Source organism: Haplochromis burtoni, unplaced genomic scaffold (assembly GCF_018398535.1).
Source record: "Haplochromis burtoni strain Fernald_Lab_line unplaced genomic scaffold, NCSU_Asbu1 Contig_74, whole genome shotgun sequence".
Classification (NCBI taxonomy): domain Eukaryota; kingdom Metazoa; phylum Chordata; class Actinopteri; order Cichliformes; family Cichlidae; genus Haplochromis; species Haplochromis burtoni.
The window spans coordinates 2,196,158-2,221,753 of NW_024582435.1; the positions used below are offsets into that span (position 1 = coordinate 2,196,158).

The 25,596-nt window shown below is 45.8% G+C and overlaps 4 protein-coding genes across 8 annotated transcripts; 1 reads left to right on the plus strand and 3 right to left on the minus strand.

The window, feature by feature from the left end:
* Positions 1-4,006: 4,006 nt before the first annotated feature.
* On the minus strand, positions 4,007-13,037 carry gtf2e1 (general transcription factor IIE, polypeptide 1, alpha). 4 transcript variants are annotated; one of them, XM_005925877.3, is made up of 6 exons: positions 12,863-13,037; positions 12,177-12,356; positions 11,780-11,937; positions 8,434-8,629; positions 8,026-8,255; positions 4,007-5,378 (listed from the first exon to the last, which is right to left on the minus strand). In XM_005925877.3, exons 2-6 carry the CDS (start codon positions 12,332-12,334, stop codon positions 4,933-4,935), a joined length of 1,188 nt encoding a protein of 395 aa, XP_005925939.1. In that variant the 5' UTR covers positions 12,335-12,356; positions 12,863-13,037; the 3' UTR covers positions 4,007-4,932. The 4 variants fall into 4 exon arrangements, with proteins under 4 accessions (XP_005925939.1, XP_005925936.1, XP_005925937.1 ...); XM_005925874.3 differs by having other exon boundaries at positions 12,045-12,356; positions 12,863-13,035; XM_005925875.3 differs by having other exon boundaries at positions 12,045-12,356; positions 12,783-13,004.
* A 14-nt stretch (positions 13,038-13,051) lies between these two features.
* Positions 13,052-16,518, plus strand: rabl3 (RAB, member of RAS oncogene family-like 3). Its single transcript, XM_005925878.3, has 8 exons — positions 13,052-13,158; positions 13,778-13,869; positions 14,280-14,409; positions 14,496-14,610; positions 14,705-14,855; positions 15,193-15,264; positions 15,900-15,938; positions 16,028-16,518. The coding sequence occupies exons 1-8, from the start codon at positions 13,062-13,064 to the stop codon at positions 16,082-16,084; spliced, it is 753 nt and encodes a 250-aa protein (XP_005925940.1). The 5' UTR covers positions 13,052-13,061; the 3' UTR covers positions 16,085-16,518.
* Positions 16,192-17,956, minus strand: LOC102295756 (granzyme B-like). 2 transcript variants are annotated; one of them, XM_042221796.1, is made up of 5 exons: positions 17,682-17,956; positions 17,402-17,546; positions 16,913-17,060; positions 16,556-16,816; positions 16,192-16,439 (listed from the first exon to the last, which is right to left on the minus strand). In XM_042221796.1, exons 1-5 carry the CDS (start codon positions 17,725-17,727, stop codon positions 16,281-16,283), a joined length of 759 nt encoding a protein of 252 aa, XP_042077730.1. In that variant the 5' UTR covers positions 17,728-17,956; the 3' UTR covers positions 16,192-16,280. The 2 variants fall into 2 exon arrangements, with proteins under 2 accessions (XP_042077730.1, XP_042077731.1); XM_042221797.1 differs by having other exon boundaries at positions 17,402-17,605; positions 17,682-17,746.
* A 5,112-nt stretch (positions 17,957-23,068) lies between these two features.
* On the minus strand, positions 23,069-24,901 carry LOC102296274 (granzyme B-like). Its single transcript, XM_005925881.3, has 5 exons — positions 24,647-24,901; positions 24,367-24,511; positions 24,042-24,189; positions 23,615-23,869; positions 23,069-23,518 (listed from the first exon to the last, which is right to left on the minus strand). The coding sequence occupies exons 1-5, from the start codon at positions 24,690-24,692 to the stop codon at positions 23,366-23,368; spliced, it is 747 nt and encodes a 248-aa protein (XP_005925943.1). The 5' UTR covers positions 24,693-24,901; the 3' UTR covers positions 23,069-23,365.
* Between the last annotated feature and the right edge of the window lie 695 nt (positions 24,902-25,596).

Sequence of the window (25,596 nt, forward strand, 5' to 3'; positions counted from 1 at the left end):
AAGGATGATTTTGTTCTACAGCAGGTGTAGAAAGGCTCGTGCTGAGTGTCAGGCCGAGGTGAACACGCCTCCTCAGACGCGTCACTGTCCTCGGCTGGTGCGGACGAGTGGAGAGACTATCGTCAGCAAATAAGGGGAAAATGGTTCTTTGAGCCTGGACGTGAAATACTTGAGTAAAAGGTGAACCACCGCTGAGGAGGAGCACGAATTCTTTCTGTGACCAGAGCTCAGCTTGGCCAGCTGTGGTCAGCCACTCGGACCCTGGCACATACCTCCACACAGCTGCTGCTTTCCTGAGTGCAGCACTTCATCCTTATGTTGCCTCATTCGTCTGTATGAACACGCTGAGCTGCAAACGCTGGTCCTCAACGCTTCACTTGACCTCCTGCAGTGCATTTGGACATTAATTGAAGAAGTTATTTGGAAGCTTTATCTATTTAATCTCAGTAATCACAGCCAGGTGGTGCAGGCGTAGCACAGCATTTCCAGACTGTGCAAAGACCCTGTGTGGTGTTTTTTCCCTGCGGCCCTCCAAAAGACACGAAATCCTCCACAGCTCGTCCGTGGGTGTGACACGGCCATGAATCGGTTCTTGTCTTTGCTGCCCGGCCGTGCCCCACCTCCACCTCTTGCTCCACATTAGCTGGGATAGACTCCAGCTCTTTAGCTGCTATCACAGCTGCTGGTGGCATCCAGAGACTGGTGGCATGGAGAAATTTGAGCTTGTAGAAACTCCTCATTCCAGCGATCATTAGATTTCTCTCCTGTAGATTAAATATTCTCAGCTTTTGAAAAGCTCAGATTGTGCGATCAAAGGAAACCGCAGACAGAACGAGGGTCGATCACTCGTCGTTAATCCTCGGCTTTTATTGGATAAGAGTGATGAAGACACCTGCAATCAATCAATCCTTATGCAATCAAACCTCTGAAGCATCACTCATTATAAAGTGCCGTTGTACGTCTCCACTCACAGACACCGTGGGGGTGGGGATGCATTGCTTTACACCACCCTCTCCCAAATCCTGTCGCAGTGAAACGCTGCTTTCTGTCAGGATGTCACACTTTTTTTTAAGCAGCCAAATGAGGTCAGATCCATGCATGAATGTGAACATGTGCATTCTCCTGCAGGAAAATAGCACCAAAGACGCCATCAGGGGAGAAATCTTCTTAAACCCTGTTAAATCCCATTAAAGCACAATAACCTCACAGCACCTCTCAGTACGCCATAGTCTACCTGATCTTCAGGGTCTCCTGATTTTTTGCAGCTCTGTGGATTCCCCACCGAGTTCTCTTCGCTCTCCCTGTAACCCACACTCAGACTTGCCTTGGCAGATCAATGGAGCAGCATGAGGTTAGGATTTTAATTGAGCCGTCCTGAAGGGTGGGGGTGGTTTTAATGAGGCCAGGGCCTGTTTTCATCCTGACCTTTGAGGCTGTGCTCTACAGGTGTCCATCCTCTAACTTAAAAGGAATGTATGGGCTTGTAGGGTTACCCCAGAGGTGTCAGCCCTCACAAGTGTGTCTGCAGCTTGACATTTTCACCTGAATGAAAGTCTCAGCCAGGTTTTTTAACCTGTTACACTGTATTCAGTGTTTCTGATACCTGTGTTATCATTTAGCAAGGAGGATGGTTTGCACTCACGCACCACCCAAACCAAAAATCCGATTGTGCACAATATTAATAAATGACACAAGAACACGGCTGCTTTGTTCATGTAATCATATTTTTGTCACCACCAGCTTAAAGAACAACACAAACAGTCAGTGAGCACCAGCTCCACAGAGACCAGCACAGGACACTGGCTGTGCAAAGGTGTGCTGGGGACTGTGCAGCATTCAGCAGCAGGATGAGACGGCATGCACAGCTGGGACAGTGCACAGGAGCATCTGTGCCACATATGGACTAAAAGACCCGACGGGAGTGAAAACGAGGCTCAGATGTTAGCAGGTCTAAAGTTTCTTTAATGTGAAATTAAAGCAGATTTAACCAAATAACTTGTCCACTGAACTCTTGAAATCCATCTGAAGCATCAGGTACAAGTGTCATTACAAACCACTGCTGCAAATGAGTGAAGTAAAAGTCACCATCATAAGAAAACTCTAAGTCAGCTCGTCCCACAAAAACCATGATGACATCGTCAGCCTGGTCATCAGCGCTAAGTGCAGCCAGGCTGTTTCAGCAGCCAGTCAGCCCAGCACACTGAGCACACAGACGCATCAGACCAGAGGTAAATAAACAAGCCATATACAGTATCAAAGTAATCTATTACTTGTGTTTGTGCTTCCTGAGATTGTAAAAAGTACTCGAGAGCAGTGACACCGCCATCATTTTCACACAAAGACATCTCTGCACATGCTCCACACGCCCATCAGGCCAGCATCACTGTCAGAGTTCACGGTGAGGGGATTCTGCAGGTGATCCTTAGCGGGGGGGTGGAGCCTATCCCTATTAAGCACACGTGTTTGAACCTGCGCAAACATGCAAACGGTGGAGGTGAACGCAGGCAACAGTGCCAACCACAATGCTGCCTTTATTCAGGATGCAGCCTACACTCTGCTGTACTCGCTGTGTTTATTCGGCAGGCATCAATAAATAACGTGACCTGGATATGAGCCGACAGCAGGAACGATTTGACCACAGTGGCGTCTCCTGAAGCTTTTATTTACTTGCTCGACTCGATTGCTGTGCCTCAGTAAACAGGCAGATTTGTCAAACAGCCGTGCTTTGTTTGTAAAATATCAAAGTCATTACGTAAGAAATTATATCAGAAAGAAAGGGTGTGGGCATGCACTTTGTTCCCATATATCAGGGGTGTCCAACTCCAGGCCTCGAGGGCCGGTGTCCTGCAGGTTTTAGGTCTCACCCTGGATATCACACCTGAACCACATGATTAGCTATTCTGGAGAACTTCAGGACATGTTGAGGAGGTCATTCAGCCATTTAAATCAGCTGTGCTGGATCAAGGACACATCTAAACCTGCAGGACACCGGCCCTCGAGGCCTGGAGTTGGACACCCCTGCCATATATACACACATGTGATCTCTGTGATGAAGACAAAGGGGTTTACTTTCTGAACAGCTCGTTGTTGAAACGTTTGCACAGAAATCTGGACTAAAATGTAAAACCTACAAACTCTTGTGTGAAATCAATGGTGCTGCGTTTGCGTTGAGAAGGATTATGGGTATGCCACATCTTTTTAAACACTCACTTCACTGTTTTTGTCCATGAGGACTTCTGTCCTCTGAAGTTCAGCACAGGCAGGCTTTCTTTGCATTAGCTGGTTTAACAAAACGGGCTTCTCAGTGCTCTTAAAAAGTATTTTATGCGTCATTCGAGTCTTCTTCCCCACAAAATGGATCAAGTGAGCACCGCCTGCTCCAACCAGACTGAGACGGGTGACAGAGAGCTGCATTTAAAAACAGGAAACTCAGCGATGTCTTTGTGCTCGGCCTGTGCCGGCTGCACAGGTTACACGTGTACAACACTCAGGACCCTGTACGTACAGGAATCTGTGCGAACGCTTCACTTCCACATTATGTTTTCAACATGTTACCATGGCGATCAAAACCCACCACCACTGCAATGAAAACTGATTTTAGGCTAAATTTACATTTCTAACCTGGTACAGAGCACGAGTGCACAACTTCCATGAAAGCGGCTGTCACCGTGGTAACTGATGCTGAACGCAGCCCGAACAGGAGCGGCTTATCAGAGTGTTGGTTTAAAATCAGCTGGTTCTTCTAATTCACATTAAGTTTGAGATGAAACCAGATCACATGACGCAGGGTTTTACATGGGTAAACTGACAAAGTCAAACCTTATTAAAACCACTGAAGCCCAGGTAGAGTGACAGGTGTGCAAAGTGCACGTTTCCACTTGGTGATGAAGAAGCTTTATTCTTACCTGCTGCTGAGCCTCTGCTGAAACTGCAGCTACGGCAACACAGAATAAATCAAACAAAACGTTTCCTCTGTCGACAAAGCAACTCCCACTTCTCGTTTTTAGCCTCTGCAACAGTAACAAGCTGGAACATGTAAAACCCAAGATTAACACTGCAGAAGATTGTTAGTCGCTTTTCTTTGTGGCATTTGTGCAGTTTGCCGTTCAAGTTTTATGACCTTTACAGAAGTTTTGTCATCTGATACGGTCACTGGCTGGAGTAGGCGACACTCACAGGGATCATTCTGAGTATGACATGTGAAACGCTCAGAGCTGGAAGCACTGAGCCTAAAGACGTTGAGAAACACCACAGTGATGACACCGCCCCTGGTGACAGTACACAGGAACAACATGATGGTCAAAAAGTATGTTTATGGTATAAAGACTCCCCTCCTTCACCACAGTATCTTTTTATTACAGACTGCTCCAAAGAAGCAATGTTTCACTGTTAGCCACATGCTCCGTCTGCCTGAGACCAGTTTTTAAACGTCCCGTCTGTTAACTTGTTTCAGACAAAAAGAAGAAGTAAATCACAGAACGTAAAGCCAGCTGCTTCGTCCTCGCAGGTTCTTCAGTTCTCCATCAGTGTGCAGCTCCAGCACCTCTACCAGTTCTCCAAGCTCACTGCTGCATGTGCTTGTTTGCAGAAATCTATTTTCCTCGTCCACGAAACTGAGCGCTGAAATTTACTGAGTAAAACACCTGATACATTTAAACGGGACATAAAAGAAACAGGCAACAAGATTCAAACTAAAGACAAAACAGTTGGCACTGTGCAGCTAGGCAGCTCCTTCTGGGGTTGTAGGGCGGTGCTTTAAAAATACTTGGGACAGAATACTACACGGGGGGCAACACTGTCGGAGTACGTCCTCATTAATGGAACGAAGAACGCTGAAGCAGGCTGAATACTTGAGCAGCATGATTAAACGAGCTGTGTGCACAGACATGCCCACTGACACAGCAGAGTGAACCCACGCTGTGACCGACTGGCTCAGAAGAACATGTCCTGGTACAGGTTCTGGCCCATCTCGATGTAGGCCTCCTTCTCCTGTGCAGACATCTGCTCCACCAGCTCTGGCCTCTGGCTCACCTCTCTGTACGAGAAGGGCCGGCCTCCCACCATCACTGTGGGCTCATCGCCCACTTCCTCAAATTCATCGTCGTCCTCATCATCCTCCTCTTGGCCCCGATGCTGCGCGGCCGCGGCAGGAGGAGGACCCGGGGGCGAGTCGTCGTCCGACTCGCTGGTGTCGCTGTCTGAGTCACTGGCGTTGGCAGAGGTGAGAGCCCTCGCAGCGGCGCTGGCTCCGCCTGCACCGGCGCCTGCAACGCTCCTCTTCTCGTGGATTAGCAGCGCGCGCATCACTTCCTCGTTTTCATCTACCTGACTGGTGCCAGGACCAGGCGCTCCATCCTGGGCTCCAGGTACGTCACCACCTGTGAAAACCACATTGAGATTAGATCACATTCTCATTTTTAGCTTAACTCACAACTTCAACACAGCTCTGCTCTTCAACCCTGTTATTCTGCATCCGTGTCATGTGGTAAGGTAACCATGGGGTCGAGTGGAGATTTATCATCTGATCACATGATGCAACTTCTAACCAATCCAGGACATCTCGCTGGAGCGTAGGCTGGATGACACAGCACCTGCACCGTTTCTTGGCAGACATTCAGTGCTGCCATGTTTCATCACAGCAAAGCAAAAAGAGGGCGTGGCCTGGGACAAACAGCTGCAACACATAAACGTGAGATCTCCAAGAACGACCGATAACGACATTAATCTGTTTTAAACAGATTTTAAACAGGGGGCGATCGTGGCTCAAGAGTTGGGAGTTCGTCTTGTAATCTGAAGGTTGCCGGTTCGAGCCCCGGCTTGGACAGTCTCGGTCGTTGTGTCCTTGGGCAAGACACTTCACCCGTTGCCTACTGGTGGTGGTCAGAGGGCCCGGTGGCGCCAGTGTCCGGCAGCCTCGCCTCTGTCAGTGCGCCCCAGGGTGGCTGTGGCTACGATGTAGCTTCATCACCAGTGTGTGAATGTGTGGATGGGTGGATGTGTAAAGCTCTTTGGGGTCCTTAGGGACGAGTGAAGCGCTCTATAAATACAGGCCATTTTAAAAGAAATGTGCTGGCTGCAGAGTGAGTGAGCAAGTTCTTAGAAACATGTTTCTTTATCGATACCTGTTCCAGGGTAGGTACGTGCTCTGTGATTGGTCTAGACAGATGGGAAACTAGATGAACAGAAACACTGGCTGAGGATCAGCGGAGCCTATCAGAGAGGCGGGAAACCACGAGTGGTAATTTCTTCTCCTACTTCCTCCCAACTTGCTGAAATAAGCTCAGACGAGCCTCTGAAATTAGCAGTGCGCACTTCCAGCGTGTGCAGTCAGCTGCACTGACACAACTCCCGTCTCTGCCACACATCCAGCGCGATAACTTCAAAGTGGGTGGACATTAAACTGCAGTTGCTATGCCAACCACCACCTGGCTTAACGTCATCTTGGCGTTTCAACCTGCACAATGCTAAAAGCCTGGCAGTTCCACGGTGGGCAGTTGCCCCCAGGGAAGCCCTCGGAGCTCTCTAACGAACGGTAGCGTACCGTTTCAGTTTTGGCGTGCGAGCTCGAGCCCAGCCTGACTTTATGTAGATGTGGCAGGTGCCACATCCCCGCTGATGTCAAAGCAGGCAGAGCGGGTGACGTCAGCCAGTGAGTGTGGGCTGAAAGAGCTGCTCCATCTTTAGAGCCTGCACCCACAGGTGCACAGCCTCCGACACCAGTGTTCAGTTTTCACCAGCTGAAGCTCCGCACGCTTGACTGAAATCATCAGAACAGCCAAGGTGCACATCCCCACCAGCAAGCACAGAAGACGCGCTCGTTCCCTCTCAGCAGGACAAAGAAGCTCCACGTCTTCTGTTTTTTCATGCATCGTATCAGAATTTGGGTTTTTCTTTACACGTTCAAATGAATAAGTTGTATTTATGAGCTGGAGTCAGGCCCTTTCTTCTTTCAGTAAACCAGTTCATGAAACACGTTTACAGCTCGATGCACGCTCAGGATTTAAGCACAGGGTAAAACCTGCAGGCAGATGAACCATGAAACACTCCGACGGATGCAGAGACACACCTGTGACAAAAACACAACCCACATGTCTAATTTGTAATTTCCATAAGAATGATTCTATTATGAGTGATCCTGCCTCAGCCACTCACTAATCAAGCCCTAATTATTCCAATTAAGCAATTATGGCTCAGTGGTACTCTGGCCAGGTCTGATTGCTGCATGCCCTTGGGTAAGGATCCAATGTCATTAGAAGAAAACTTGTTGAAGGGCTGCTCTGACAGATGGAGGTAACCTGGCTGACCTGTAATAACCTGTTCCAGCTACAGACTGAGCACCGACTGAGATGAAAAGCACAAAAACGGCGCTCTCTGCAGTCCATGCAGCATCCAAGCTACCCGCTCCTGAAACACCAAACCCTCTGAGGACGAGAAACATCATTCATGATTAACGATCACATAAACAGCCGCCGAGTCTGGGAGGAAATTCACGCTGAATTAAAGTTAAACTAATTCACGGAGTCGGAGATTGCAGTGCTTTAGAGTACGATTACATTCATTCATCTTCAATAACGAGCTGCACATTCTGGAGACGTTTTTCATCCCACTCTGTGAGTCCATTTTCAAATGTTATTGTATTTAGTGAAGACGTTTAAATTTGATCTTTTTAACAAACTCTACACGAGAGACAAAGATGAGAACGGTGTCCTGCAGCTTTTAGATCTCACTCTGGGTCAACACACCTGAACCACATGATTAGCTATTCCCAGGCCTCTGGAGAACTTCAGGACATGTTGAGGAGGTCACTCAGCCATTTAAATCAGCTGTGATGGATCTAGGACACTTCTAAACCTGCAGGACACCGGCCCTCGAGGCCTGGAGCTGGACACCCGCTCTAAACAGTATCTGTTTATGTTTAGTGTGTCTGAATATAATGACTGAGCTACAAATGAAACAACCATCACAGAGATGTCACAGACTCGTTGCTGTAGCTGAGAGCGGCTGCAGTGACAGCGCTGTACTTACGGTTCTTGAGGACGTCCGGCTCGTTGTAAGCGCCCTGTACGGTGCTCTGAGTCAGCCACACCGGCCTCTCCTTTGGCGCCTTGCTGTCGCCGGCCTGTTTCTGCTGCTCCTCCTGGTCCATGTTGATGACCACGTTCTGGGTGTACAGATCAGCGTACGTCGATCCTTTGTTCGACCAGGCTTCGCGGTGCGGGCCGCTCGCTGCTCCTGATGCTGCAGCACGTTCTCGGCTGGAGGAAAGAGTCAGCGAATAATATTTACAGCTAAGTTAACACGATTAAGTCTGAAAAATGTGCCCAGTTCACTCGTTTCGGTTCCTCCTGTGGCTACAGACAACAGCTCACCACAGCGTAACCGCTAACTGCGGTGAGCTGTTCGGACGAGGGCGATGCTGCGAGGCAGACTGACCTCTGTTTGAGAGCAGGAATCTCAGCAGGCTCAGGCTCCAGCAGCTCATGGGACAAGTTCACGTCCTCGGTTTCACGGAGCAGCACGTAGATGGGCTCGATCTGCTCGTTGAAGCGCGCCACGAGCGTCCTGGCGTCAGGACAGACCGACTCATCCTCTTCTACCTCCGTTTGGCAGAAGGTACAGCGAAATGTACCTGCAGGTGAAAAACAATCATTACAGACCTGCCTACAGGGCGCTGCATGGACCGAAGCCTGTAATACAAGCCAGCAGAGAAGTTTAGGCTCCAACTACTTTACATACCAGCTGATATATCACAGGAAGTGAACCTGCTGGTTGCCATTGGTGCCATTTGTGCTCTGATTTTGGTGATTTATAACCAATCGGGGTCAGGCTTGGTCTTCATGGAGGCTGGGCGTGGTTGTGTCGACACAACAGGAATAAGAGCGCTGACAGAGACTCTTGCATTAAACAGGAAACGTCTGCGAGGGAAACTGTATGCTGTGCACACCACACTTGCTTCCTACCATTAAGAGAAGGGCACGCTTCGACCATCTGCTTCTCTGGCTGATTTCAGCTTCAGTAGCGGGAGCCGTGCCAGCAGCAGCGCAGAGCTCACGCCTGCTTTATGTGTATGAGAGGACAAAACCCCCCCAGACCCCGAAAACTACTATTACAACTAAAGCACCTCCAGATCAATGCAAATGAAGTGAACAGTTACAGCTGAGGCTGCTCAACAACTGAAAGGCAGCAGCGTCTCATTAATGTACAAACTGTTGTTTGTGCATTTAAGATTAAAGTGGTAAATACCTCATTAAGATCTTATTTATCCTCGATGTGTGCCAAGCGGCACCAAGCTGAGATTACTGGAAAAAATCATTACAAAGTAAATCACGTAAATATGATTAATACGTTCATAATGGTCTGGCACTGGTCTCTGGCTCAGCACTGAAACAACTGGGTTTAGCTCAACCTGAAACATTCTGCTTTTCCTGTACAGAGGTGGAGAACATGTTGGCCGAAGGTGAGGAATGAACACGTCAGGTGGAGTGAGTGGAAAAAAGATCACGTGTTACAACATTCACGGCGCGCTGTGAAAACAGAGCTGCAGGGCTTCGGCTCTCCTTTGTGGGTCAGAACGAGCTGGAAGACCAGCAGTGTCGTGTCCGATCCTCGTGAGGTTACGCTGAGTGTTGCTGGCCCGACAAAACCAGCCCATCAAACTACCAGCAGAGCTGCAGGTACCCGAAGGCTGAACCCTGACCGAGGCAAAGCAGCAGAGACAGGAAGCGGTGCAGAGGAACCGTGAGGCGTGTCATCACAAACACACTGATGGCTCATTTATCCAGAGTGACGAGACTGCACATCTATTCTGTCCCATCTGTGTCTTTTCTTAGAGCTCGATCATTTAAACACACCCACATTTTAACATAGTGATTCTACAGTGAATCAACCTGACAGCCAACAACATCAACTATTTACAACATTTATCCCAGTAAACCACAAGTACTGGACAGAATTATTCACTGAAAATGAGAAACCATCTTTAATGATTTGTTGACCACTCCTGTGTGACTCCTAGAAGCCGAGCCGGATGGTTGGCAGTCAGCCCCGACCCTGGCAGGCAGTCAGCGTGGTGTCACAGGTTAAAGCTGCCGCAGTTTATGAATGAAAACAGCTCACAAACAAATACAAACCTTTGCAGAGAGAGCGCAACGTGGACAATGTTTCTAATGCAAATCAGGATTTTTAATGCACATGTTGGCCCTGCGACAGACTGCCGACCTGTCCGGGGTGTACCCCGCCTCTCGCCCTATGACAGCTGGGATAGGCTCCACCCCCCGTGACCCTGACAAGGATAAGCGAACGAGAATGGATGGATTTTAGCAAACACACATACAACCCAGTTCATCAGTTCTGGGGATGTTGCTTCAATTTCTCTAAAACCAAATTCAAAGAGAGGCCATTTTCCCAAAATGCATTGCATCCTGTGTAATACAGTAATGTGCACTGCTCGGAAAGGAAGCACTTTAAAACATCAGATCAGAAATAAATCCTGCTGGATATCTGCACCGAGCTCCAACAGCAAAGTGAGAGTGGCTCCACTGTGACTGCAGGGAGACAGCAAATGTTCGGGTAAGGGCGCGTACTGACATCATCATGGCCGCTGTAAGTCATTGATTACCGACTATTTAAATCTGACGTGAAAGTGAAGATTCTGGGTTTTTAAAGTGCACAAACTGTTTCATGGTCACCCACGTTTGGTCTGTGTCATTCAGAGCTCATCATTATGCAGCATATGCAAGTATGTGTGAGGCTTATGACTCATCCTTCTTCAAATAACAGACATTTAAAGTGAACTTTAACATGGCAGAATGTTAGCGTACGACTTGGAGCTTATACAAAGCCACGTACACGTCATGAGCTTCAATGGCAGTCTTTTCATGTCCACGTAGCACTGCTAACAAAGTGCACACACTCACACACCTTTAGAAGTAACTCTGCATTAAATGGACAATGAACAAAAATTCATGCTTCTATCTCTATAACGTACACGATCCTCTGTTTGTTCACACTATAGTTTCAATAGGAGGAATTGTCATTAAATGTATCCTGCTATGTGCTGTTACTGCCATCTAGAGGTGAACTGAGGAGCACACAACATAATGGAAGTGCAAACAAAAAACAACACATCAGATCACAAAGTGATCCTTGCATCAAAAATACTGAAGTCTTCATTTAACTTTGACACACACTCATTTCTGTACATCCACTGTGAATCACTGCCAGTCATGAGCGCCTGCCTCGCTTTCCCCACATATTATATCTCCAAACATTTTCCAGATAAACTGAGAGCCAGATTTACCAGGTTAGGATAATCACAGAGGGGCAAACACGTCCACAGAGGGAGAAAGTTCTGCATCTATTGATTTAAAAAAAAAAGATGAAGAGTGTCCTCCTCCCTCCCACTGACACTGCACGTCGAGTTCAGTTACTTTATGCTTGGTTTTAAAATCAAACTACTGAGGAGCAGAAATATGTGGGGCCTTGCTCCAAACCAAAGGGTTTAAGACTCAGTGAAGATCTACGGGAAAGAGCCAAAGCTGAGGCACCACGCTCACCGTTTTGAGCCGTCCACCTGCACCAAATACTCAGAAAACGACAAGTTTCTCTGTGCACGCAGCATGCTATTTAAATATATATGAACTCTCCCCACCCGCGGTAAAGAAAATTAATTATTCATCCCATAAAAGCTGGACTAAAGTCCCGTCAAACTGCCAGAATGCTTTCAAAAATCCAAGCGTGTTGAATATTACAGTATAGCAGCACTGGTCTGCACCTTTACCTGTCATAGGGTCGAAGAGTTGGTTGGCCTCGAGGTCGGTGAAGGTGGAGAAGCAGCAGGGACACCGGAAGGAAGCGCGGTTGGTGGAGTCTCGCTCATCTGTCTCAATGCGTCGTCGCATGTGATCCAGTTTATACTTGACCACATTGACCAGTACCCTAAAAAGATGTAAGACAGAAATAAGACTACTGAGTCTAAAGTGTCCAACACACACACACACACACACACACACACACACACACACACACACAGCAGAGATTTAAACCTGTAATTAATGAAGTAGTAGTTATGTCTCGTTGTCTTGCCATCGGGCGCCGTCTCCACCCTCATGCGGCACTTCACAAACTTGTCTGCTTTTAGGGTATTGAGTACTGAGCGCAGCTGCTTGCGGTCATACTTGAGCAGCTCCAGCATGTCCTCCTCACGCACACACGGGTTACGGATCAGCACATCCAGCGCCAAAGCATGCTCCAGGCCATAAAAACCCCTCACGACCTGCTTGGCCAGCCGCTTCAGAGCTGCGGGGACCTCGGTCAGTACTGCTGGTTCAATCATCTTTGGGTCTGGAGAGAAACAGCTGCAGGGCAGAGTGCGACAGCGGGGAGAACATCAGGAAGGCAGGGATGAGGAGCAGGGCCAGAAGAGTTATCCAAGTATAAAACTTTAAATTTAAGAGGGAAGTGTAAGGTATACTAGAGCACATTAACCCAGTAGGAGAAAAATCCCGGCCGCGGTATCGATGTCAAAGCATCAATCACAGCTAGCGTAGCTTAGCTTGGATCCAAACAAAGACTAAAACATAATGCATCCGGTTTGCCGGTGTTATTGTACATTTTAATGTAATACACCACAATAGAAAGACGGCGTGTTAATCGTTTACCGGTCATCTTATTATTTCACACTTTATCTTTAATAAAAGCTCGATGAAGTTACTTTTATTTAAGTTAAGCGCTAACACTGAGTTGGCCTGCAGAAACCCGGCAGGCGTTAACGCGACCCTTACCGGTTATTGTTTATGTGCCAACAGTCATCTCAGAGCCACACACACTGACGTTAACTCACAAAAACACCGCTAAAACTCACTGAACACAAACGCACGTCACGGTCCTTTAGCTGCTGGGTTAGCCAACATGTTTCACTTCTTATTTTGAGACGACGACCCCGGAAATGAAAAATAAACCCGGGCCAACTGAAATGTTGGCCCGGCTGCACTAAACTGCACCCATAGAAGCGAAGAAGCTTGAGTGACGGGCATGTTGGCGAATAGCATGGCTTTGTTTTCATGGGGCGTGGTCTTAAGAACTGTTTACTTCCTGATCGCGTCTATCAAAAAATGGCCTCTCTTGACAGGGTAAAAGTGTTGGTTTTGGGAGATTCCGGTGAGTTATGAACTATTTTCACAAGCAAAACCTTTACTACTGTCTGCTCTTATTTATAAGGACGCTTGCTTATTCTGAACGGAACTCGCTCACTTATAAAACTCTTAATCTTTAAGTAGGAGACCGACGCTGTGGTCAGTTTGCTGCTGTGGCAGTTAAAGCTACGGATAAACATCACGTAACACACCTGTCATGTCTAAGCTCACGGGTAATTTTCACAATAAAGGTACATCGGCGAGCGACGCTGAATTTTAATGCCCGTCATTTTTACATCGGGCACTTTGCGGCAGGTGGATGTAAGAAGAGTGTTTGGGTGTGAAACGATTCCACACCAAGAGTTTAAATTTCACAGAAACACGTTTTGCCGAATCAGAGAGCCACACCCTACAGATCATTACGGATACTCACTGATGTTGTTCCGGAGATGTGCTCTGCTGGAAGCCGAGTCTGTCGTAAACTGACTCGATGTTTCGGTGAAGTTCAGTCTTCCAGTCAGCAGCAGCTGTAGAGTCTATTCATAATTTAAATCCATTAATATCGATCAGCTACACAAAAATGTTTAACCTGCTGTGCTTTGCATCAGCTCCTTTTATCCAGTATCATTTTGTGCTCTTTGCAGGGGTTGGCAAGTCTTCCTTGGTCCATCTGCTATGTCAGAATCAAGTTTTGGGAAATCCATCATGGACTGTTGGCTGCTCTGTAGATGTGCGGGTAAGCAGGTCCAGCATCTTCTACTTTACAAAGCCCTGCTGGCCTTTTATTTTAAACTCGTATAAAACACGACAGAACACACTAACGAGAGGGAGACAGGTGAACCTGAAAGGAACAGGTGCACAGGTTTAAATACCAGGGTGTCAGGGGTGATCTGTGACAGAAGGATAGCAGCAAGAGTGAGAGGGCAGGTAATGAGGCCTGCTATGATGTATAGTTTGGTGACTGACAAAAAGATAGGAGGTAGAGCTGAAGGTGTTCAGGTGTTCGGTGGGAGTGACCGGGATGGACAGGTTTAGAAATGAGTCCATCAGAGGGACGAGGCTGGGATGGTTTAGGCATGTGCAGAGAGGTAAGAGTGAGATGGCGCCCGATGAGCTATTGATGTCGAAATAATTATTCTACTCCAGGTTCAAGACTATAAGGAGGGAACCCCAGAGGAGAAAACCTTCTACATTGAACTCTGGGATGTTGGAGGATCCGTTGGCAACGCCAGCAGCGTCAAAAGCACGAGAGCAGTCTTCTACAACTCGGTTAACGGTAAACACTTACAGACAGATCTGAAAGCATTGATTTCATCAGTGACGTGTTATTGAGACATGCTCTTCATGTTTGGGTTCTTTTAGGAATTATATTGGTCCACGATCTGACCAATAAGAAGTCCTCTCAGAATCTGTACCGATGGTCACTGGAAGCTTTGAATAAGGATTCCTCTCCAACTGGAGTCATCGTTTCAAACGGGTGAGCAGATCTGTGTGTTTGACATCGCCCGTCTTCATTCAGAATAATAAACGGAAAACATGGCTAATGTGGAAGCTTCGATATTTGACTGCAGCGACTATGACAGAGAGCAGTTTGCAGAGAATCCGGTGCCTTTGCTGTTGATCGGGACCAAGTTTGACCAAATTCCAGAAAACAAGCGCAGTGAAGTTCTCACTCGGACGGCTTTCTTGTCCGAAGACTTCAATGCAGAAGAAATCAATCTTGTAAGTCGCCTCACTCTGCTCTACGAGCTCTCAGCTTCAGCTCCTTTAAACCAATGAATCCGTTTCATTCATTGTTTATCTCTCACATAAAGCACAACTCATGTTTAACACTCATAAAAAAGGAAACTAGACTAATGATGAAAATAAAGCGGCGATTCACACACTCACACAACACCTACGTTTTTCAGTCAGTAATATACAAAAACAAATCCTAGTTCACAACAATAAAAACAACACATGTGTCTGGTCCTCCAGCCTAAAATAAAACATGTGGAAGCTGCTGTGGTCAGTTTCACTGCGGGAGCTGAACGCTTTTGGTGTTGTGTTGTTTTCCCAGGACTGCACCAACCCCAGATACCTGGCTGCAGGCACCTCAAACGCTGTGAAACTCAGCAGGTTCTTTGACAAGGTGAGAGCTGTGAGCTGCGTCACTGCGGTCTGTCAGGCAGGCCGTGACTCAGGCTGCGTCCACACTAGCCCAGATAGATTAGGGTTAGGGGGGAATGTTTCCGATGAAAACGCCGTTCCGGCTCTTCGAAACGTCGCGGCAAAATGTGGAGGAAAAGCAGCGAGTTTTTTAAATGGACTCACAATGAGGTGGAGTTGTTGCTGCGAGTAACACAAAAGTACAAAGTTGCAACAGTGAGTGAGAATTAAAGAATTCTTTGTTTAATTAGCCACATGACTGCATCACATGACTAACATGCGTCATCACTTTAGAAAGTCTCTGTTTTCAAATGTGTGCGGTTTTGAGAGCGTTTTCAAAACGGCGTCTCAGTCTGGACGGGAGGCCAAAACAGAGAGACGAGGTTGCGTTTTCAAACGAAAATGCATTAGTGTGGACGCAGCATCACACGCGTGTGTGCACCTCCGTCTTTGTGCTGCGGTTACACGTGTGGATTTATCGAGAGCTGTCAAACAGGGACAAACATCATTTGGGCTTCACGTTTATTTTGAATCATAGAGGATAAATGTCTCACATTAATGGGAGTCCTTTCTCTTGACGTGTACGTGTGTTCTGACTCATGTTAAACCTTTCAACAGGTAATAGAGAAAAGATATTTCACCAGAGATCCCAGTCAGGTCAGTTTGTTTTCTCTTTTTTCTGTCCAGTCAGTCGTAACAGTTTTGGTAAAAGGTTGAAGGTGACCTGTTTCCCACTTTCTCTGCAGATGACTGGCTTCACAGACAGAAAACGGTTCAACTTCAAAAGTTTGCACTATGACTGAGACCTGTGATCAGACCCCGCCCACTCAGACACGCGCTGGAAGTGAATCTAGAAAAGTTTATAAAAGCTGGAAATGACATGTGAAGAAGGTGCTGAGGACAGAATGAAGAGGCACGCTTTGAGCTTTTTATTACACCATCATGAATGAGACCACACGTTTTTAGAACATATGCTTTACTGCTCCTCTGACTCGTGCATCATTCCTGCTCCTCCATTGTTTGCTTGATCCACGGGATGAAGGAGCTGACTTTAGTATAGACATGCGGGTACTGTGGATTATTGCAGTCCTCTGCCCAGATGAAGGCTGTTATACCCTGAGGCTTTGTGTTGCAGATAAGTGGCCCACCGGAGTCTCCCTACAAAGAAAGACTTGATTGAGCGATCTGTGTAAAGGTTGCACATTTTACATGAATAAAAGACTAAACCTGTATTTGAGTTATTAGCTGCTGGGCTGCTTTTGTTATTTCGTTACCTGGCAAACACCTCCGTCCCGTCTGGTAAACTTGGTGCATATCATGTGACCAGAGTTAAAGTGTTTTTGCCAAATGTGTTTGCACTCAGTGCTGAACTGCATCTTCTCTGTGGCTTCTTTAAGGACATTTGAACGAGATCCATTAGCTCTGGTTAGTCCCCAGCCGGCCACAGCACATTTAATGTTGGCGGGTGTTTCCCCGTTCTTCTTAGGCAGTCCTATGGTCCTCACGTACTTATTCAGCGTGGCGTTCTTCTTCAACTGTCAAAGAGAATCAGTGAAAGTTGCTCCTGCATCAGTTCAACACATGAACCCAGTGCACAGGGAATCAGGTCACTTTAAACTTTTTCACTTTACCTTCAGTAACATGATGTCATTGTTTAAGTTCCCAGTGAACCCTGGATGAGCGAAATACTCGTCCACTTCGATGCGTTGCTGAGTTCTCTCTTTCTTGGTGATGTCGTGTGCTCCGAGCACCACGGTGCAAGAACCCCAGGTCTCATTTCTGAACAAGAAACACAATGTTCAAAGAAGCGTCTGCAGTCACACTGATACTACGGATGGTGTGAATCATAATATCGACACAAATGAAGGTCCATGCAGTCTTCTCAGTGTGTTGCAGCACTCCAACACCGTTAGAAAAATGACTCCCAGGAAAACTGTGGTGGCCCATCACCCCACACAAACACCTTCCACTCATTTATATGTAACTTGATGGTGTGTCCTCAGTATCACAGTTCAGCTGTGATACAGTTTTATCATAGTGACTGCTGATAGAACAGCAGCAGCTAAAATAACATCCTTTTTTAAAAACAGTTATATATATACACCATATAAAAAGCGTACTTGCAGTGAGCTGCAGTCAGAACAAAGTCCCTCTGAATAAGGATCCCTCCACATGAATGTACTCCCCGATACTGGACTGACACCATGTACGGTCTGGAGTGGGGCTTTGCCTCCCTGCCACCGACTATGCCGCTCTCAGCAGCCCCTTACAGGAGAGCAAAGGTCAAATCGAAACAGCGACCACAGAAAATTCTTCATTTTGGCCTTTAAAGAAGTGGGAAACTGTATTTCAGCACAGGTCTAAAATATCCTGTCATTGAAACTCTGCCAGTCTTCTTACCTGTGAGGGAGATTTGCAGAAAGACGTAAAGGATGCAGCAGATCATGGTGGGACAGACGCTGCAGGCTTGCAGTGACCCCCCCACTCCACACGTCTCTTTTTATAACACGCCTCCCACAACAGAAACTTTGTGGTCAGAAGTTTCTGCACGGATATCACACCTTTGTCTGCACCGCTGCACGTAACAGGTGGTGGTGCATCACACACCTCCAATCATTTACCAGCAGAACATTATTTCTGTTTTCAGGATGAATTAGAGTCTGGATCATTCATTTATTATTATTATTAATTCATATTTTCAATTATGTATATAAATATATCTAAACACGATTCAATAAAAGGACGAACTGTTACGATGCATTGCTTCATATACAGAAGGTCTTGAGGGATTGCTGCTATGAGGAAACTTTACCAGCGGGACATCGTTGTGTGCCTCAACTTCACAGGCTGTTTCGGTCTTTTATCACAAGCTGTTCTGCCAGTTTTTAGTTTCTCTTTACCTTCCTTGGTTGGGTTTAGAGATTAGGAATCTAGTCTGGATTGTCATATTAAAATTTTAGGACACATCGTCAGTAGTGGACGTTGGATTCCTCGGGTGTTTTGGCCATTATCACTAGACACTCACCCAAGGAGGCCCTGTCACTGGTTTATGTTATAATGTTATTTCTCTTCTTCTTTCTGCTGTTTAGTTTTCTACAGTTTATTTTATCAATTCACCACAAAAGTTCTACTTATCTCTTTCATATTTAAAGAGCCTCACTTCTTCAAAGGGATAGAAAAGGTGATAGCAAGAAGTAAGACAAAAGAGACAAGATAGGAGCGAGGAGAGCCGGAAGGGGGGCGCCTGATCTGGCATCCCACACCTCCCGCCGGATCCTGCTGTACGCTCTACCTCCCCTCTGCCTCCCAGAAAAAGGGAGGAGCAGAGGGGAGAAGAGTGAAAATTCTAGTGTTGGGCTTTCTATGATTTTGAAGCCCCCTGTTGAGGCAGGCCCACCACGGGTTGATCAATCCTGGGCGTGTCTCGCGGTTAGCTGACTGCCTTAGCTGCACAAGGGATGTCAGCCCTTTTTAACAAAAGACAAATGCTGATGGATACTGACGCTCCTCTTGGTTGGTGAAAGGTTGAGCAATGATGGATTTTCTTTTGCTCTCAACTTTCTCGGCTACACACCTGAGGACCTGGTTGTGTCTCCGTGTAGATCTGACCTGAGTACGGCTAGTCCTACAACCATCCAACATGTGCTTGAGTGTGGCTGGTGTCCCGATTCTTTCTTGATGTGCTGAGAAAGAACAACCAAAACTCAGAGCAGGTTCAGTCAACAACAATGATTTATTAAGCACATGCATGGGGGGATGTACACAATACCACCTTCTGTGTCGATCTCCATAGAGGAAGCACACAGGCTCCACTATTTTAAGGGCTGAAGGGCTAAACCTGCCCTGTCTGCATAAGCAAAGTTTATTATCCTGCAACAGTGACAGTTAAGTTCAACCCCTTCTAAGGCACTCATGTTTGCACTTCACTTACAGTCTCAATGCTCTTTCACCCCCAATCTGTTTCTTCTTATTCTCTTTTAGCAAAGTAAAAATAGGCAACGTTCTCTGCAGGTCTGCACAAAGCCTCCAGTTCTGCACAGTTTCAGTCTGGCTAAGCATTGCAATAACCTCTGATACAGTTTATCACGGAAAAACAAAATCCACAGCCAATAAGCACTAGAGAATGTGTTTTCTTACATCTTACTCTGACTGTCACTGGGCAGACGTGTGCACTGTTACAAGCAAAACACTTCTGGTAATACCCTATAATCCTGCACATTTCATTAGCAGCTGGATTAACATGGCCTTTGCTAAAATATTACTTCATTATATATTCTCCACCTTCGAAGAAAGTCACAATACAGCTGACGCCGCTACTCCCCTGCCAGCTCGGCCGATCTCACCTCCAACAACGGCATCATGGGTGCGGGGCCTTCCAGTCCCGCGTCCATGGCCCTTGCTATCACCCTCTCGGTCAGCCGTCTGATACAGGGAAGGCAGCAACAGCTGCACGTGACCAGGAGAACTATAAAGACTGTACACAGGGGGCAGGATGGGTCCTTTCCAAACCACAGCTGCAGATTCATTGGGGAAGGCAGCACATCGTATGTCGCTTGGATGAAACGTAGTCTATTAGACTCCATCCCCCAGATTTCACTCCATGAGAGTTTCCTCTTTCCCACACTCTCCCAGTTCATCCAGCGACCCTGCTTGGCCAGCGCTACGGCTCTGGCATGTCTGGCTGTTTCCTCCTGCCAACGCACCTCCTCCACCACCATTTTTCAACCTTCGGTTACAGATGCCTGTTGCCACCGAGGTGTTACTGCTCCAAGACCAAATCCTCCTCTGCCCTGCTGGACGTGACCCACCACATCACGACGGTGAAGAGCAGATTTGACCTGTAGCACAGATGTGGCCGGGGTCTCGGGAGTCTGTAAGTGACATCTCAAGCCTCACTTTTGCACATTTAATGTCCTCTACCAGACTAGTGATAGGCAATGACAGTATAGAGTCCAACACTGCTGAGGCATTTGGGAAGTCCGAGCCACGTGCTCGCGTAGGAGCTCACCAGCCTCTCCAGTCGATTGGCATGACTGAGTGAGACCTGATACGTCGTCAGTGGCTGCAGTAGTCTGGGAGTGCAGTGTTTTAATCTGGCCGTTAGCCTTGTTCTGCCGTGGTTGTTCAAGTTGCCAGGTATCATATATTCATATTTTCAATTATATATAAACACAATATATTTTATACTGTCTGTGGTTTTATGAGACCCTGAACATTGATCCTGAGGGTTTGTCTCATCGGCTGCCTGTTGACTGCATGTGCTTTAAAGTAAGCCGTCTGGGTTGGTGGTAAATACCCGAATGGAAAGTGTGTGTCAAGGCCAAATTAACCACAGTGCACACAAAGGTGATCACACCTCTCACTGTGAACCTTACACACATTTCTGCCACTCTATTCTCTCCGGAGCTTGGTGGTTGTTTCTAAAGAAAAATGTCAGTGATGTGAGATGGACATGAATATACAGAACATAATGAGCGCTGATGCTGGATGCAGGAGATCTATCTATCTATCTATCTATCTATCTATCTATCTATCTATCTATCTATCTATCTATCTATCTATCTATCTATCTATCTATCTATCTATCTATCTATCTATCTATCTATCTATCTATCTATCTATCTATCTATCTATCTATCTATCTATCTATCTACTCTCTGATCTATCTATCTGTCTGTTTCTATCTATCTGTCTATCTGTCTATCTATCTGTCTATCTGTCTATCTATCTGTCTATCTGTCTATCTATCTATCTATCTGTGTGTGTTTAATATATATACATAATAGTCATTTCTTCAGTAAACTATATTGTTTTCAATAATTTAGCTTTAAATTACTTAAAAAATTATATATTTCCACAGAAAAGCCATAAAATTGTGACGAGTATTTGTGGTTTCCGTGGAATTGGAGGCGTTTTCTGCAAACAGTTATTAGTTTGATTCTAAGGAAAAGTTCAGTGATGTGTGGGTGGACATGCATGCTCCAGGAACATGACACCCACAGACAGACAGAGCCTTTACCCATCAGTGGGAGGAAGATGATGAGCACTTTCAGCAGCGACACTGCGTCTCTCAGCACAATCTCAGGATCAAGAAGGAGGTTCCAGAGCCCGGCAAAACGACCTCCAGCAGACGACTGGTGTGAATGTCTCCGAACAATCAGAAACAGACTTTGTGGTCACAAATTTTGAAGCCATCCTGATAACCTTATCCCACCAACGATGTGGTGATCCAACTTTTTTCAGTGTATTTAAAAAGATCCTCTGGAAAAGATTAGAATTCTTGTAAATGAGTTTAATACACAAAAGCACATGAACAGCAGAAACGTACATTTACAGAGAAATAATAGCAGAAAAGCAAAGTGAAGCGAGCCCCAGTCAATTGTCAATTTTGCACTTTGTTCTGATTAAATCTCCGTACCTGGTGTTACATAACCTTCTGGCACATCCATCACTCTCCGAGCTGTTCCCAACATCAATCATTTATTTGGGTCTTTTTTGACAGTTTTAAGACCAGAACTCTGGAAAACTATCAAACATACAGCAAAGAGAAAACAATTCCTCTTCCTGACAGCTTTGTCGGGTACGCTGTCAGGGGTGGGCTACTATACTCGTTAAAGAAGGGTTTTTCACAGTTTTGGCAACTGCAGGTGGGAAACAAGTGTCCCAGGTGCACTCTCAGGCAAAGTGTGTTTACTTTATGGGGTAGAGATGGATGCTTCACCACCTGCTGGCAGCAGAGAGGCGCCCAGCTGCAGCCCAGCCCATACTTGTGAATAATATTTGATCTAAAGATGTGGATCTTGGGATTTTAAACATGCAGGTTAAAAGCTTATCAATGTGATTCCATTTATATAAACACTCCAGTGCAGATGTACAGAGAGAGGATACGAGTATATATGATTACATAGTGTATATGTGAGTATATGTCTGGTGCACACAGGTATATATGTCATAAACATCCACAACAACTTCCTGAGGGCCCGGCGTCCTCTAATAGGCCCTTTGTCTGTCTCCTGTCTCCAGGATTCTGGATTTAGTGTTGGAAAACCTGCAGACAGTCCTCCCTGGAATCACAGTGTCCCTCAGTTTGTTAGTCCACCTTCTTCCATCCATCCCTCTTCATCACATCTTTGTTTTTGGTTAGGGTTTGTGTTTTTAAAAATCTATTTTCCATTTTGTTTGTGTCACAGTTTTGTTTTCATTCAGTTTAGTGTCGGTGTGTCCCGGCCTGGAAGGCCTTACCTTCTTTCATTTATCCAACCACACTGTTAGTTTCTCATGTGTGTGTTATTGTCTGCTTGCTTTCACATGTTTCCCAGTTTTGAATTGTTCCGTATCCGGGGTGTGATCCCAGGTTTTCCTGTTCTTTTCCTCTGACCTTGTTCAGCACTGACAAACTCAAAGGCTTTAACACGTTTAATGGTCGGCTGGTAAAAACTACCCGAAAAAGAAAAATCTGCAAAATCTGAACAAAACTGTGAAAATGTGGATGAAAAATGTATAAAGAAGAAAATAATATTTCAAAAACAACATGTTAAAAATCAATTAATGTAAAAACAAAAAAGAAAAATATGAACACTTTTAATGGTTCTTTGATATTCTGTGCGAAGATCAATGATGCCATTGATTCAGCCCCACAGGGCCCACCCTGCAGAGCTCAGCCAGCCTCAGAACCAAGCCCGGCCGTGCACACACACACACATAAACGACACAAAGACGCACATGCACGCTCGCCCATCTGAAGTGTGGTGAGCAGAGCAAAGGGAAAAAGAGTCGTGACAAGAGTCTCTGAAATGTTGAACTTATTTTATTTTAAAAAACAATTTAAAAAAGAGATTCTGAGAGGCCAAAAATGTTTCAAGCTTTATTATTTAGTCGTTAACAAGAGAACCGAGTTTAGTTCACCTCAGTTCAGCTGTGACAAAACTACAGTTAAAGCACTGAAAAGATTGGTTTGTTTTACCAACACAACATTGGTTCAGTTTCACTTCTCTCGGTCATTCAGGACACTTCTTCTTTTTTATTCAAACATACAGACGTTTCACATTAACCATGTTGAAACTTTAATGCCTGAAAAAAATCCGTTATTTTTTCATTGTTTCCTTGATCCAGGGGATGAAGAAACGGACTTTGGTGAACACGTGGGGGTAGCTGAGATCAGTGCAGTCCTCTGGTGAGGTGTAAGCTGTTACACCTTGAAGCTTATTCTTGCAGATGAGTGGTCCACCAGAGTCTCCCTACAAAACAGGCAACAGAAAAACTTCCCTCAGTCAGTAACAGTTATTATTCATCACTAAACGTTCAGTAGTTAGTCTGCTTCACATGTGACATACCCGGCAGATGCCTCCACTCTTTTTGGTAAAGTTGGTGCAAATCATGTGATCAGAATTAAAATATTGTTGCCAAATGTTTTCACAGTTAGACGTGGCCTCTATGTTCTCTGTGGCTTCCTTTAACACATTTGAGGGACAGTCATGAGCTGTAGTCCATCCCCAGCCTGCCACAGCACATTTCATGTTAGCTGATGTTTTTCCTTCAGGCAGGCCGATGGTCTTCACGTTCTTACTGAGTTTGGCTTTCTTTTTCAACTGTGGACAAAGTGTGTTTGAGAGAGCAGTTACTTCCTGATTTTAGGTTAAAATAATATCTCCTACCTCACTGCATAATGCAGCGTGACAGATATACTGCCAACAGTGCTTCACAGTGAGGTTAGCCTAAATATTCATTTTATTATGAAGCTTTAAACACTCTTAGTTTTACCTTCAGTAACATGATGTCATATTCGTATTGTCCAGTGAACCCTGGATGAGCGAAATACTCGTCCACTTCGATGCGTTGCTGAGTTCTCTCTTCCCTGGTGATGTCGTGTGCTCCGAGCACCACGGTGCAAGAACCTGAGGTCTCATGTCTGAACAACAAGAAACACAATGTTCAAAGAAGCGTCTGCAGTCGCACTGATACTACGGATGGTGTGAATCATAATATCGACACAAATGAAGGTCCATGCAGTCTTCTCAGTGTGTTGCAGCGCTCCAACACCGTTAGACAAAAACAGTTATATATATACACCATATAAAAAGCGTACTTGCAGTGAGCTGCAGTCAGAACAAAGTCCCTCTGAATAAGGATCCCTCCACATGAATGTACTCCCCGATACTGGACTGACACCATGTACGGTCTGGAGTGGGGCTTTGCCTCCCTGCCACCGACTATGCCGCTCTCAGCAGCCCCTTACAGGAGAGCAAAGGTCAAATCGAAACAGCGACCACAGAAAATTCTTCATTTTGGCCTTTAAAGAAGTGGGAAACTGTATTTCAGCACAGGTCTAAAATATCCTGTCATTGAAACTCTGCCAGTCTTCTTACCTGTGAGGGAGATTTGCAGAAAGACGTAAAGGATGCAGCAGATCATGGTGGGACAGACGCTGCAGGCTTGCAGTGACCCCCCCACTCCACACGTCTCTTTTTATAACACGCCTCCCACAACAGAAACTTTGTGGTCAGAAGTTTCTGCACGGATATCACACCTTTGTCTGCACCGCTGCACGTAACAGGTGGTGGTGCATCACACACCTCCAATCATTTACCAGCAGAACATTATTTCTGTTTTCAGGATGAAAAAAAGAGGAGATTTATGACGACGATTTGTGAGACTGGTAAACTTATGATACGTACGATGGTCTTTCGTTCTACACGGTGCATTTCAAGGTCCTGCACCCATCCGTCGGTAAACTGTACCTGGGCTTGTTGCAGTGACCTGAAGTTACTAAACTTCATGAGTGTATGCACTCACTCCAAGAACCGTATATTATAAATATGCATATAAATATGCTACGATGAGATAGCTGACTTCATCTAACTAGCAAATGTTGTCCAGGCTACGTTGGTGATGCAGTTTTTTTTAATGTGTATGATATTTTTGTCATGCGATTTTAAAGCCGGTCCTACAACCGCATCCAAGAATAACATGCAGCTTATCTCAGAACTGTCGGTGAAAATTATTCTTGGAGCTAGGTTTAATTGAGCTGCATTTTAAAGAGGTGCAATTTCACAATTTGTGTATATTTTCTAAGTTCACTATTTTGTCATGTGTTGAGAAAAACACAGATTTAAAAATTACATGGTCTAATATTTACATTTAGCATAACTGCAACATTCTTTTTTTCTTTTTTTTTAAAGACTCGAAAGGACTTGAAATTCAAATTTCAGACTTGTGACTTGACTCGGACTTTTACACCAGTGACTTGAGACTCGACTCTGACTTGCCTGACATTACTTGAGACTTGACTTGAGACTTGAGACTTACTTGAGACTTG